General features: G+C 36.7%; 1 protein-coding gene across 8 annotated transcripts in view; it reads left to right on the top strand.

The window, feature by feature from the left end:
• The window catches only part of RFX3 (regulatory factor X3), a 249,966-nt gene that overhangs the window by 176,840 nt on the left and 60,501 nt on the right, over positions 1 to 12,625 (top strand). For 7 of the 8 annotated variants that reach the window (XM_032801796.2, XM_075067262.1, XM_075067257.1 and 4 more), the window contains one exon: positions 11,518 to 11,592. The exons of the other annotated variant lie outside the window; for it this stretch is intronic. In XM_032801796.2, the coding sequence (XP_032657687.1) occupies positions 11,518 to 11,592 (75 nt within the window). The remainder of the gene's footprint in view (positions 1 to 11,517; positions 11,593 to 12,625) is intronic. 8 annotated transcript variants of the gene reach the window in all.

Consider the following 12,625-nt stretch of genomic DNA (forward strand, 5'->3'; position numbering starts at 1 on the left):
TCTGTTATCACAGTGATGGGTGACCTTAATGTATATAGGCAAACAACAAGGCAAACATAGTCCTTTCCCTTAAGAACTTAATCAGTCCTGATTCTAATTAAGAAAAAATGGTTTAAATTTACTGTATTCTTGCTGAATAGCCATAGTGTACATTTTTTACCTACTCCTTGAGGATATTCTGCCCTGATTATGGACATTAGAAATTAAAGGACAAAATAAATTATGAAAAGTGAAGTAGAAAGAGCAAACTGAAAAATGTCCTAAGGAGAAGAATAGTGAGATGGAGCATGACTAAATAGTATTTATATATTAGCGCAAAAAGTTACTGAAAAACGAAGGGATTTTAGTTTTGGAGACAGAGGAAATCAGTAAAAATCAACTAATATGTCAACATTTGAAACTGTATTCATTTGAAATGATGAGCCCCTTACTGTGACATCAGACAATGCAAATGATCTTGTAAAATAACAATTAATTGCATTAATATAATCAAGGACTAAATGCAGTCTGGATTATTAAAAGTAAAAGGTGTGATTTCCCCCTAACATTTAAACTGCCATCTCTCTATGGTAATGTGAATTCTTTTGTTGAAAGCTGTTATAAATGAAAAGAAAAAAACGTAAAGAACTGTGAGTAATAGCCTAAGTCATGTTACATTGGAAAATTAAGAGAACAGAGACTCAGCCTGTAGCAGGGGTTTTGTGTATGTTTTTGTGATCTCTAAAGGAAAGGGATTATATGTTGCAGCACTTAACAGTATTTTAATTTTAAAAGGTGGTTCTTAAAGGAGTGTCACTGATAAATCAGATTTATTTAATTTAAAAGCCTCTGATTATATATTTTCTCTTTTCATGGCTTTTACATAGAACATTTTGCATTAGTTCCTTCTATAGCCCAATTCAATAAAATTGAAGAAATTCTGCACCATTGCTCTTACAACCAGTATGAGCCCTAAGATTACAAAGTAGGGGCAGAACTAGAGTAGTTTCCTGTAGGCAAAAGTGAAGAGGAGGGTTTTCGCCACTGAAGTAAATTTGACAAGAGATGTTTCTAGAAAAAAAATTAAATGGCAAATATTTTCTTGTGTTCTCTTAGCTATTATTAATGGCTTTACATTTGAATAAAAACGTCCCCTCTTTACAACTCAGTAGCAAGAAAGCTACCTGATCATACCAGTACAGATATAATCTTGTGTTTAACAGGATGATGCCATTCTGTTGCCATATAAAATAACATGTCATAAATTCAGCAGTCTGAAGTGACAGCAGAATAAAATAAGTGGAAAAGATGAGCTCGGTAGGGGCAAACTGTTGATTAAATGTAAATAGCAAGCATAATTGGAAAAAAATATTTAAGAAAATGTGAAAAGTACTGGACTTGCATTGAAATCTGGTATACTTTAAAATTTTTACTAGTCTGAAAGTCCCATGTTAAATTTTGCAACTGCAAACCGTATTAGAGTTTTTTTCCAAATATGGAGAAGCATATCTCGATATTTACAAAGGATTTTATAAAATAATCTACAATTCAACAATTGTATTTGCCAGGACAATTTTTGATTCACATATGACACATTGCCTTTGAAAAAATGTATCTTTTAAGAGCATAGACAGTTTAAAATGTGGTTTTTCCAGCAATTATTTTTTAACACATTAAGACAAGCAATATTTTTCTCTGTTTTGTGATAATTTTGAACAGAAATAATTGACTTGCAAAATAAAATACATTTTTTAAGGTAAATATCTATCTCCATGCCCCTGTTCTTGCTTCATGTGTTTAAAAAAGTTGTCTTAAGCATATGGTGTGTTCCTGTGTACATTACTATAGCAAGTTTGTTTTAGGAGTGCAGAAAAACAAGTACAATTAATAATTTACATTTTTAAAATTGCTCTTTTATCACTACAGTAATATTTCTCCTCTTACTTCCCCCATCTTCAGAAGATATCTTGCATTTGTTTGATTAAGGAAACTGATTAAATTGCAAATGCATTTCTTGCTGCTAAAACGTTAAGCAGGAAATTGCAAAATGGTGTATATATATATTTTTTTTTATTACATTGGGCACTTGGTATATATGGGTTCAACTGATTATATGCAAGGGTTTGACTGAAATGTAAAAGGTTCAGCTCAAACTGTTAATTGATCTGAAATACCTACTGAGTTTTAATTTTACTTGGAAGCTAAGAATATACCAGCCAATCATGAGCAATAAAGTACAGTGTTTTTATATGCATTGCCAACTCAACCTCAGATAGCTAGAACTCATTTCACTTGTGACCCTCATCTTAATTGCATCATCATAACACTTTTCTATACTTGTCTAAAGAATTCTTCTGAGCGATATGCAGCAAAGTTTTTCAAGCCTTTGAATCAATTTATATAATTTTCACATGAAGACAAAGGAAACGAAGCAAATGAAACTTTGCTTACTGCCATTTGTGTGCTCTTATCATAACCCCTGTCATTTCTGTCATATCAGTATCTGATTGTGTTTTGTTACTTGTACTAAGCAACTTTATTTATTTTGCTGTCATTCATCTCCATTCATCAAATCACAAAGCTTCTGTAGTAATTAACAGTTTAGTTTTATGAATAAAATTTTAGCTAGTCCTGATTTTTTTTAAAAAGATTAGATAGATTAGTTTTGGTGTCATAATATGACATTAAAGGGATGCTGTCAAGTTAAAAGAAAAATAACCTGTGTTAATAACAGTACCTTAGATTGTTAAAAGTGTGGAAAAAATCTTTAAAAAAATCAGTTTATTTTTCTTCAAATTTGCTATTTGTTTAGTCTATTTTTGTTGAAGGGCACAATAAGTAGTCATTGACAGCTTTTCTTTAATTTTTGTTCACTTTCCCTTTATTGTTCTCATGTATCAGCATAATCTTGAGATGTATCATCATCATCATGGCAAATCCCAAAGGGATGTAGCCTTCTTGCAGATCTCGCTAAGTCATTAAGATGATCTGGCTGGATGTTGAGTTTATGTTCATCATTGGTGATCATATCACGCCATCAGAGCTTTTGGCAACCATGTGATCACGAGCTGTCTAGTGGCATTCCTTGGTACACATACTTGTTGGTTTCCCCTGTAACGTTTGAGGTAAAAAAATTATATTTTGTTTTGAGTCATGAAAATATATTCATATTTGCTTTTGTAAAACTTTTACAAAACATAAATATTGAGTCCACAATACTTGACAGTGCCCGTCTCAGGTTACTGCAGGAATTCTGTTAATTTTTTGATTATCTGGAAAATATTAGGAATTGTGAACTTTTCAGAAACTCTCTAGCATAAACATAACTTGAGGGATACATTGGCATGCATGAAGAAAGTTTGTTAGAGTTCATGTTACTCATTACATTTCCTCCATTGGTAGTGCTTATTTCCATCAAACACTTAGCTATTCTGTTTAGCTGTAATAATTTGCATTTTCCTAGTTATTAAGAATAGTTTATGTACTAAAAAGGTTATGACAGCCAGACCAGAGATGCAGCAGTAGTGTGTGATGCTGATATGAGTGTAGACCAAGTTCCGTTGAGATTAATAACATTGTAAAATTGGTACATTTGGTTTGAGTGTTTAGACAGGTCAAGAAAAGACTCCAGTTTCATTGTTGCAGAACTCTCTTCCTCTTAGTGGTTGATTGTTATAGTGGTATTTACAACAGTTTACAAATTTAAAACAATTTATACTGAAGAAGGCTGCATGTTCCATCCAAGGTGATGGATGAATGAGGTAGGAGTTGCTGAGAGCTGTAGAGGTTCAGTAAAGACAAGAAAGTAATAGGAATGTCAATAGCTGTCTAAATGATATAACTTGAGTCTCCAGACAGTCTGCCCATACTCAGATACATATACACTGTCTCTGTGATAAGAGGATTATTTTACAAATATTTTTCTGATGTCAAAACTTAAAACAATTTTTTTAGCTACTTAATAATAAGTATGTTGCAATGCCTGTTAGCCAATGAGAGGCTCCTCTGTGTCAGTCCTGCTGCTTCTAACAAGTTTTGGGATTGATCAGCAAGCAATGTGGTGCAATGCATATAAGGCATCACCAAGCACAAGCAGTCTTCCACTCACACTGCTGGAACATTTTTCATAGTGTAGAGAGCCATTAGTCCAAATCAGAAAGCACATAAAATTAAAACAAACAAATAACTAAAAATATTTTGAATCCACATACTTATTATTTATTGTTTCTGGACCACAGTGTTCTAGGCACTCTCCAAACATAAAAGGAGGCATGGTTCATATCTGAAAGAGCTTATGGTAGTAATACATACTGTCAATGGCACAATTAGAATTATTTTAAAAAATATATAAACTTATAAAGTGTCAGTTTTATTTTAGTCTGGAATGTTTGTGTTTTGGGGGATAGTTTGGGATCACTTTTAATGTATCCAAACAATTCAGCCATTCCTAGGTGAAATCTTGTTTGTTTGTTTGTTTGTTTGTTTTTTTAAGTTGGCAGTTTATAGCTGTACACGCTAGGGGAAGGCAAACTAATTCACATACAATATTCTGCCACAACTTTTTTGGAGTGTTTTTATAGCTTGAACTGAACTTCTTTCCTTTCTCACTTCTGATTTCCCGAAGGGACTGAATCCAGCAGGGCTTAAATACTGGGAGATAATGAGAGGGGAGGACTGCTGCCTCATACTGAGAAAGCAGGAGGATCAGCGAGTTATCTTAAGTACCTATACACAAATGCAAGAAGCCTGGGAAACAAACAGGAAGAACTGGGAGTCCTGCACAGTCAAGGAATTATGATATGATTGGAATAACAGAGACTTGGTGGGATAACTCACATGACTGGAGTACTGCCATGAGTGGATATAAACTGTTCAGGAAAGACAGGCGGGGCAGAAAAGGTGGGGGAATAGCATTGTATGTAAGAGAGCAGTATGAATGCTCTGAGCTCTGGTATGAAACTGCAGAAAAACCTGAGCGTCTCTGGATTAAGTTTAGAAGTGTGACTAAAAAGGGTGATGTCGTGGTGGGAGACTGCTATAGAGCACCAAACTGGGGGGATGAGGTGGACGAGGCTTTCTTCTGGCAACTAACGGAAGTACTAGATCAAGGCCCTGGTTCTCATGGGAGACTTCAATCACCCTGATATCTGCTGGGAGAGCAATACAGCGGTGCACAGACAATCCAGGAAGTTTTTGGAAAGTGTAGGGGACAATTCTTGGTGCAAGTGCTGGAGGAACCAACTGGGACAGAGCTCTTCTAGACCTGCTGCTCACAAATGGAAGAATTAGTAGGGGAAGCAAAAGTAGATGGGATCCTGGGAGGCAGTGACCTTCAGATGGTCAAGTTCAGGATCCTGACACAAGGAAGAAAGGAGAGCAGCAGAATACAGACCCTGGACTTCAGAAAAGCAGACTTTGACTCCCTCAGAGAACTGATGAGCACAATCCCCTGGGAGATTAAAATGATAGGGAAAGGAGTCCATGAGAGCTGGTTGTATTTTAAAGAATCCTTATTGAGGTTGCAGGAACAAACCATCCCGATGTGTAGAAAGAATAGTAAATATGGCAGGTGACCAGCTTGGCTTAACAGTGAATTCCTTGCTGATCTTAAACACAAAAAAGAAGCTTACAAGTCAAAGATTGGACAAATGGCTAGCGAGGAGTATAAAAATATTGCTCAGGCACGCAGGAGTGAAATCAGGAAGGCCAAATCACACTTGGAGTTGCAGCTAGCAAGAGATGTTGAGAGTAACAAGAAAGGTTTCTTCAGGTCTGTTAGCAACAATAAGAAGGTCAAGGAAAGTGTGGGCCCCTTACTGAATGAGGGAGGCAACCTAGTGACAGAGGATGTGGAAAAAGCTAATGTCCTCAATGCTTTTTTTGCCTCTATCTTCACGAACAAGGTCAGCTCTCAGACTGCTGCACTGGGCAGCACAGCATGGGGAGGAGGTGACCAGCCCTCTTTGGAGAAAGAATTGATTCAGGACTATTTAGAAAAGCTGGATGAGCACAAGTCCATGGGTCCGGATGCGCTGCATCTGAGGGTGTTAAAGGAGTTGATGAATGTGACTGCAGAGCCATTGGCTATTATCTTTGAAAACTTATGATGATCGGGGGAGGTCCCAGATGATTGGAAAAAGGCTAATGTAGAGCCTACTTTTAAAAAAAGGGAGGAGGAGGATCTGGGGAACTATAAGCCAGTCAGCCTCACCTCAGTCCCTGGAAAAATCGTGGAGCAGGTCCTCAAGAAATCAGTTCTGAAGCACTTAGAGGAAAGTGATCAGGAACAATCAGCATGGATTCACCAAGGGCAAGTCATGCCTGACTAACCTAATTGCCTTCTATGAGGAGATAACTGGGTCTGTGGAGGAGGGAAAAGCAGTGGACGTGTTATTCCTTGACATTAGCAAAACTTTTGATATGATCTCCCACAGTATTCTTGCAGGCAAGTTAAAGAAGTATGGGCTGAATGAATGGACTATGAGGTGGATAGAAAGCTGGCTAGATCGTCGGGCTCAGTGGGGTAGTGATCAATGACTCCATGTCTAGTTGGCAGCCGGTATCAAGTGGAATGCCCCAAAGGTCGGTCCTGGGGCCAGTTTTGTTCAATATCTTCATTAATGATCTGAAGAATGGCGTGGACTGCACTCTCAGCAAGTTTGCAGACTACACTAAACTGGGAGGAGTGGTAGATATGCTGGAGGTTAGGGATAGGATACACAGGGACCTAGACAAATTAGAAGATTGGGCCAAAAGAAATCTGATGAGGTTCAACAAGGACAAGTGCAGAGTCCTGCACTTAGGACGGAAGAATCCCATGCACTGCTACAGACTGGGGACCGAATGGCTAGGGGCAGTAGTTCTACAGAAAAGGACCTAGGAGTTACAGTGGATGAGAAGCTGGATATGAGTTGACAATATGCCCTTGTTGCCAAGATGGCTAACAGCATTATGGGCTGTATAAGTAAGTGGGGGCATTGCCAGTAGATCGAGGGACATGATCATTCGCTTCTATTTGACATTGGTGAGGCCTCATCTGGAGTACCGTGTCCAGTTTTGGATCCCACGGTATAAGAAGGATGTGGAAAAATTGGAAAGAGTCCAGCAGAGGGCAACAAAAATGATTAGGGGGCTGGAGCACATGACTGGTGAGGAGAGGCTGAGAGAACTGGGATTGTTGAGTCTGCAGAAGAGAATGAGGGGATTTGATAGCTGCTTTCAACTACCTGAAAGGGGGTTCCAAAGAGGGTGGGTCTAGACTATTCTCAGTGGTACCAGATGACAGAATGAGGAATAATGGTCTCAAGTTGCAGTGGGGGAGGTTTAGGTTGGATATTAGGAAAAACTTTTTCACTGGAATGGTGGTGAAGCACTGGAATGGGTTAACTAAGGAGGTGGTGGAATCTCCTTCTGTAGAAGTTTTTAAGGTCAGGCTTGACAAAGCCCCGGTTGGGATGATTTAGTTGGGGATTGGTCCTGCTTTGAGCACGGGGTTGTACTAGATGACCTCCTGAGGTCTCTTCCAACCCTCATATTCTATGATTCTATGACATTTCCCTTTGGGATTGAGGCATGCACAGAGCCAGATCTACAAGTCCCTATGTGAAAGCTTGAAGATTTGTGTTTCTGAGTGTGGTGTACTCTTAGATATATTAGCCACAAACTAGGAAAAAGCCAATAGCAGTGAAACCCAATGGAGAGTTTAGGGTCTTTCTGCAGAAGAAGGGAGAGAAAGAACTGGCACATTCAATAGATGGCTTAATGGAGGATTTGAGGGGGAAGTGATGAGTTGGCCAGCCTTTTAAGATGCCAGTAAAGGAGAGTAGAAAGCCCCCAGTCCTCTTCCCAGAAGACTGGATTATGTCAGGTGGGAAGCCAGGCCTATTGGGGAAAGTTGTCTGGTTTGGAGAGCTGAGGCTAAAAGTTTGAATGAGTCTTGGATAAAAAAACTTAACTTTCTAGATGTTTTTCTAAACCCCACACTTTCTGGATATTCACCAATGCCTAATATTTTAAGTTATGTACATACCTTATATATAAATGATAATATAACAAAGTTTTATTAATCAGTCAATAAGTATATCCTTGTGTGGTTTCAGACATATTAAGGATGTTCAGTTGCCAGAGGTTTTCTGACCAGTAGCAATTATAAACTTTTGATTGTGATTGATTCTGCTTATTTTTTTAATTGAATTGATCAATTTTAAGAAAAATAGTAGGTTTTTAAGGCTTATTTGTATTTTATTTAAAGTTGACACTCAGAGAAGACTCCAGAGACAATCTTCTTCAGAGAAGATTTTTTAATATATTTTTATAATTTTATTTCTTTTGAGGATATATTTAAAAAGCTTTTGGTCTACCATGCTTAGAATAATTCCTTCTCTCCATCTTCCATTTATTTTTTGTCTGCTTTAGCAAAATTCATTATAATTTGTTAAAGGCTCCACTACTGCTGTGGAGAATCCTGACTGAATCTCTCAAGTTTAATTCTTCTGTCTGTTCAAGTCTGGGCTATTCTCTCTTGAGATGATCACTGCTGCTTCAGGCCTCTTTGATCCCAGGTCAGCCTGTCAACCTAACTCACCTCACTGGCACCACTTCCTTTTCAAAGAACCGTTGATGTATATTTTGTGCTTTAAAGGAGACAACTTCACAAAGATAAAAAAAAGTATGAGCCAGATCAGCTGGGAGGAATAATTTAATCAGAAAAATGTGAATGATGATTGGTAATTCTTTAAGAACACTTTACTACATACCCCAAAAGCCAGAATCAAGGAAGGCCATGTTGACTAAAAAAAAAACCAGCCTGGTTTAGAAGGGGTGTGAAAGCAGCTATGATTTTTTAAAGTTAGACATTTTAAAATCAGCAGATTCAGATAACTTGAATCCAAGAGTTTTAAAGAGCTAGTTGAGGAGCTTGCTGGATCATTAACGTTGATTTTCAATAAGTCTTGGAACACCAGGGAAGTACTAGAAGAAAGCGAATGCTGTGCTAACTGATAGGTCTGACAATGTAATCATCAAATGGGTGTGTTTCTGGTGGCATCTTGCAGGGATCAATTCTCAGCCCTATGCTATTTAACATTTTTATTGATGATCTGGAAGAAAACATAAAATCATCATTGATAAAGTTTGCAGATGACACAAAAATAATGGGAGTGATAAATAATTAAGAGGACAGGTCACTGATACAGAGAAATCTGGATGGGTTGGTACGTTGGACCCAAACAAACCGCATTTTAATATGGCTAGATGTAAATGTATACATCGAGGAACAAAGAATGTAGGCCATACTTAAATGATGAGGGGACTTTTTCCTGGGAAGCAGTGACTCTGAAGATGATTTGGGGGTCATGATGTAAAATGAGAGGAACATGAGCTCCCAGTGCGATGCTATGACCACAAGGGCTAATACAACCCTTAGACATATAAACAAAGGGTATCTCGAGTAGGAGTAGCGAGATTATTTTGCCTCTGTAATTGGGCTCTGGTGCGACTGCTGCTGGAAAACTACATCTAGTTCTGTTGTCCACAATTCAAGAAGTATGTTGATAAAAGAGAGGGTTCAGGGAATGATTAAAAGATTAGAAAACATGCCTTATAATGATAGGTTCAAGGAACTCAGTCTGTTTATCTTAATATGGAGAAGGTTAAGGAGTGACTTGATTACAATCTATGAATACCTACATTGGGAATAAATATTTAATAATGGGCTCTTCAGTCTATCACAGAAAAGTTTAACGAGTCAATGACTGGATGTTAAAACTAGACAAATTCAGACTGGAAAGAAGATGTACATGTTTAACAGTGAGAGCAATTAATCATTTGAACAATCTACCAAGTGTCATGATGTATTCTCCGTAACAGATCATTTTGAAATCAAGAATGGATGTTTTTCTAAAAGATCTTTTCTAGGAATTATTTTAGGGAAGCTATGTGGCCTCTGTTGTACTAGAGGTCAGACTAATTGATCACAATGGTCCCTTCTGGCTTTGGAATGTACGTATCTATGAAGTACTCTAACTCAACCAGAAGTTACAGGCTTGATGCAGGAATTACCTGGTGAAACTCTATGACCTATGTTATGTAGGAGGTCAGACTAGATTTATGATAATTTAGCAAAAAAGTTTTGTTCTTTAGCCTTGTCAAAATTACGTTATTTACTTTATAACCAGACATTAATTTGAACTCTTTACCTGAATAAAAAGGGCTTGCATTTCTAAAACAAAAACTGTCTGAAAGAGAAATGTAATGTTAAAGATTTAGAAAAATACCTTTTTAATTAATGTTGCAATCAAATTATTACTGTAATAAGGGAGAAGTTAATTTTGCATGTGTGCTAGTAAAGTCTAATAGATGACATCTGAAATCTTTTCTGTTTCAGTTCATATGTGTATTGTTGAACTCTACTGGTGTTTGTAAATTAGACTGGAAAACTTGTGGGTAGTATTGTAATACGTAGGGCAATGGTGGGGGGAGGCTCAATAAAAATTGTCTTTTGGGAAAAAGATAAGTGTCTTTAAACTTAAAGTTAGTTTTGAATATGCCATGTTTTTGGTTTTTCCATTTTACAAGGCTAATTAATTTCTCACTATTTCTACTGCACACTGAGTGAACATGATTATCTGTCCTCTTACTGAACTCTAAAAAGGGTGTGGGTGTGGGAAGGTGTTTCCATGAAAGCTTTTCTATTTTACATCTCATTGCCTCTGTCATTTCCAATGTTTTTTCTCTGCCATAGCCACAGTTACACTTAATGCAGAACTACAATTACTCTGTAATTTTACTCAATAATACTACTATGGAAGCAGCCAAAAGTGACATTAAGATTCAAAGTTATGAAAAAAAGACTGGGCGGGGGTCTTTACACATTTGCATTAGGAATAATCCTGCTGTATATTTAAGGGGTTATATATAATAATAATTTTCATCTTAAAAGGTAAAATTATTCTGAATAAATTAGAATATTTTCTCAGGGCTGAAACTTGCACTATGTGCACACCCAAAACTTCCATCAACTTGACTGAAATCTTTGGATGTGTAAAAAATGCTATGTCAGAGAAGAAGAGTAAAATTTGGCCTCCATTGAAGCTAATGGCAAAACTCCCATTGAATTCAGAGCATCTAGGAGTTTACTCTAGGTGTTTGGGTGCAGAAAGAGAAAAAATGTTGCCTTTAATATATATCATTTCCTCCCCACCCCTGCATTTGGTTAAAGAAACTGAATGTTCAGACTTTTTTTATATTTGCATTGTGACTTAGAAATAAATTTTGTGCTTGTTTTATTTCTTGAGCAGAGAGGAGGGTGAATTGTGGATTTTCTGAGGGCCTGATCCTTCAGTGTGTATTAAAAACAAAATGCCTCCCAAAGTCCATAGGTACTCCAGAATCAGGCAGTTAATAGAATTTGTTCAATATAAGCTGGACTGAAGTTTAAGCAATTACTGTTGAACTTTAAGCAATCTTTCAAAGTTTCTCTGGTCAGCCTTTTATTACTATCTTGTCTTGAGCCCTTTTTTTAATGACATCTATTATCAGATTGAAATGGCGATTGAGACACTGCAAAAGTCTGATGGTCTGTCCACTCACAGAAGCTCTCTTCTCAACAGTCATGTAAGTTGCCTCCTCTTCATGTAAACTAATCTTCTGCTTTATCTGCATGCTTAATCTCTCTCTAAATGCTTGTGGGGTTTTGTTTTGTTTTGTTTTGTTTTTTTGCCTCTTAATCTACCCTTCTCAGTCACTTGTAATCTTATACAGCATCTCCCATGGCTATGTTTTGTCAGGTGAAATGTCACTAAATACATATATATTAGTGAGGTCATTCTTTCCTAGGTTCTGTATTATGTCTGCAGGTGTTACCACATTCTGAGTTTCACAATAATGAAATTGTGAAAATAATCATTGAAAAATTCTTAATTATCTGGGGGTGGGAGAGTGGTTGATATTTAAGATAAAATTGGCTACTAAAAAGAATCTGTGCATTGTATAATAATTTTGGGGGGATGGAGCATGCAGCATGAATATGTAGTATCTTTTGGATTATTTTAGAGAATCGCATTACTTTATTCTGAATAATGAGTTTATTGAAAATGACAAAAGAATGCTGAAGGTCCATAAAGTGGTGTTGGTATTTCTGTTAAATGACTTATACAAGATGTTGTCTCCATGGGCTGAAAAAATGAAAACAATTGATTACTCTGAAAGCTGGAGATATGTGATGCTCTTTGTACCTCTTTATTTGGTCTGAATTAAAAAATCTTAAAAATAAGAATTTTCAGTAAGAATAACTTTTGCCTGAAGTGGTTGCTTGTATTAAAGCAGCATTTTAAAATATAGTGGTAAAGATATTAAATGTAACTTTTGTATAGAGGGAGAAAAGGGCCCAAAGCTTAATTTCTAATTTACTGTATATATTATAAAATAATTGCCAGCCCAAGTTTCCCCTGAAATGTCTTTCCAGCTGGTAAAAGCTGCTTTATTTAAATTATATTATTTGGTATTTGTATATGTTCCCTCCTTATCACATATTAAGGCTACTAATCAAAACTGATTCTATGCTTTGGTCACGCTTTTGTATTCTCTACCACAAAAATGGAGACTAGGAAACTAAATCACAATTTCATAAGTTTATTTTTGTAATATC

Source organism: Chelonoidis abingdonii, chromosome 6, assembly GCF_003597395.2.
Source record: "Chelonoidis abingdonii isolate Lonesome George chromosome 6, CheloAbing_2.0, whole genome shotgun sequence".
Lineage (NCBI taxonomy): Eukaryota > Metazoa > Chordata > Testudines > Testudinidae > Chelonoidis > Chelonoidis abingdonii.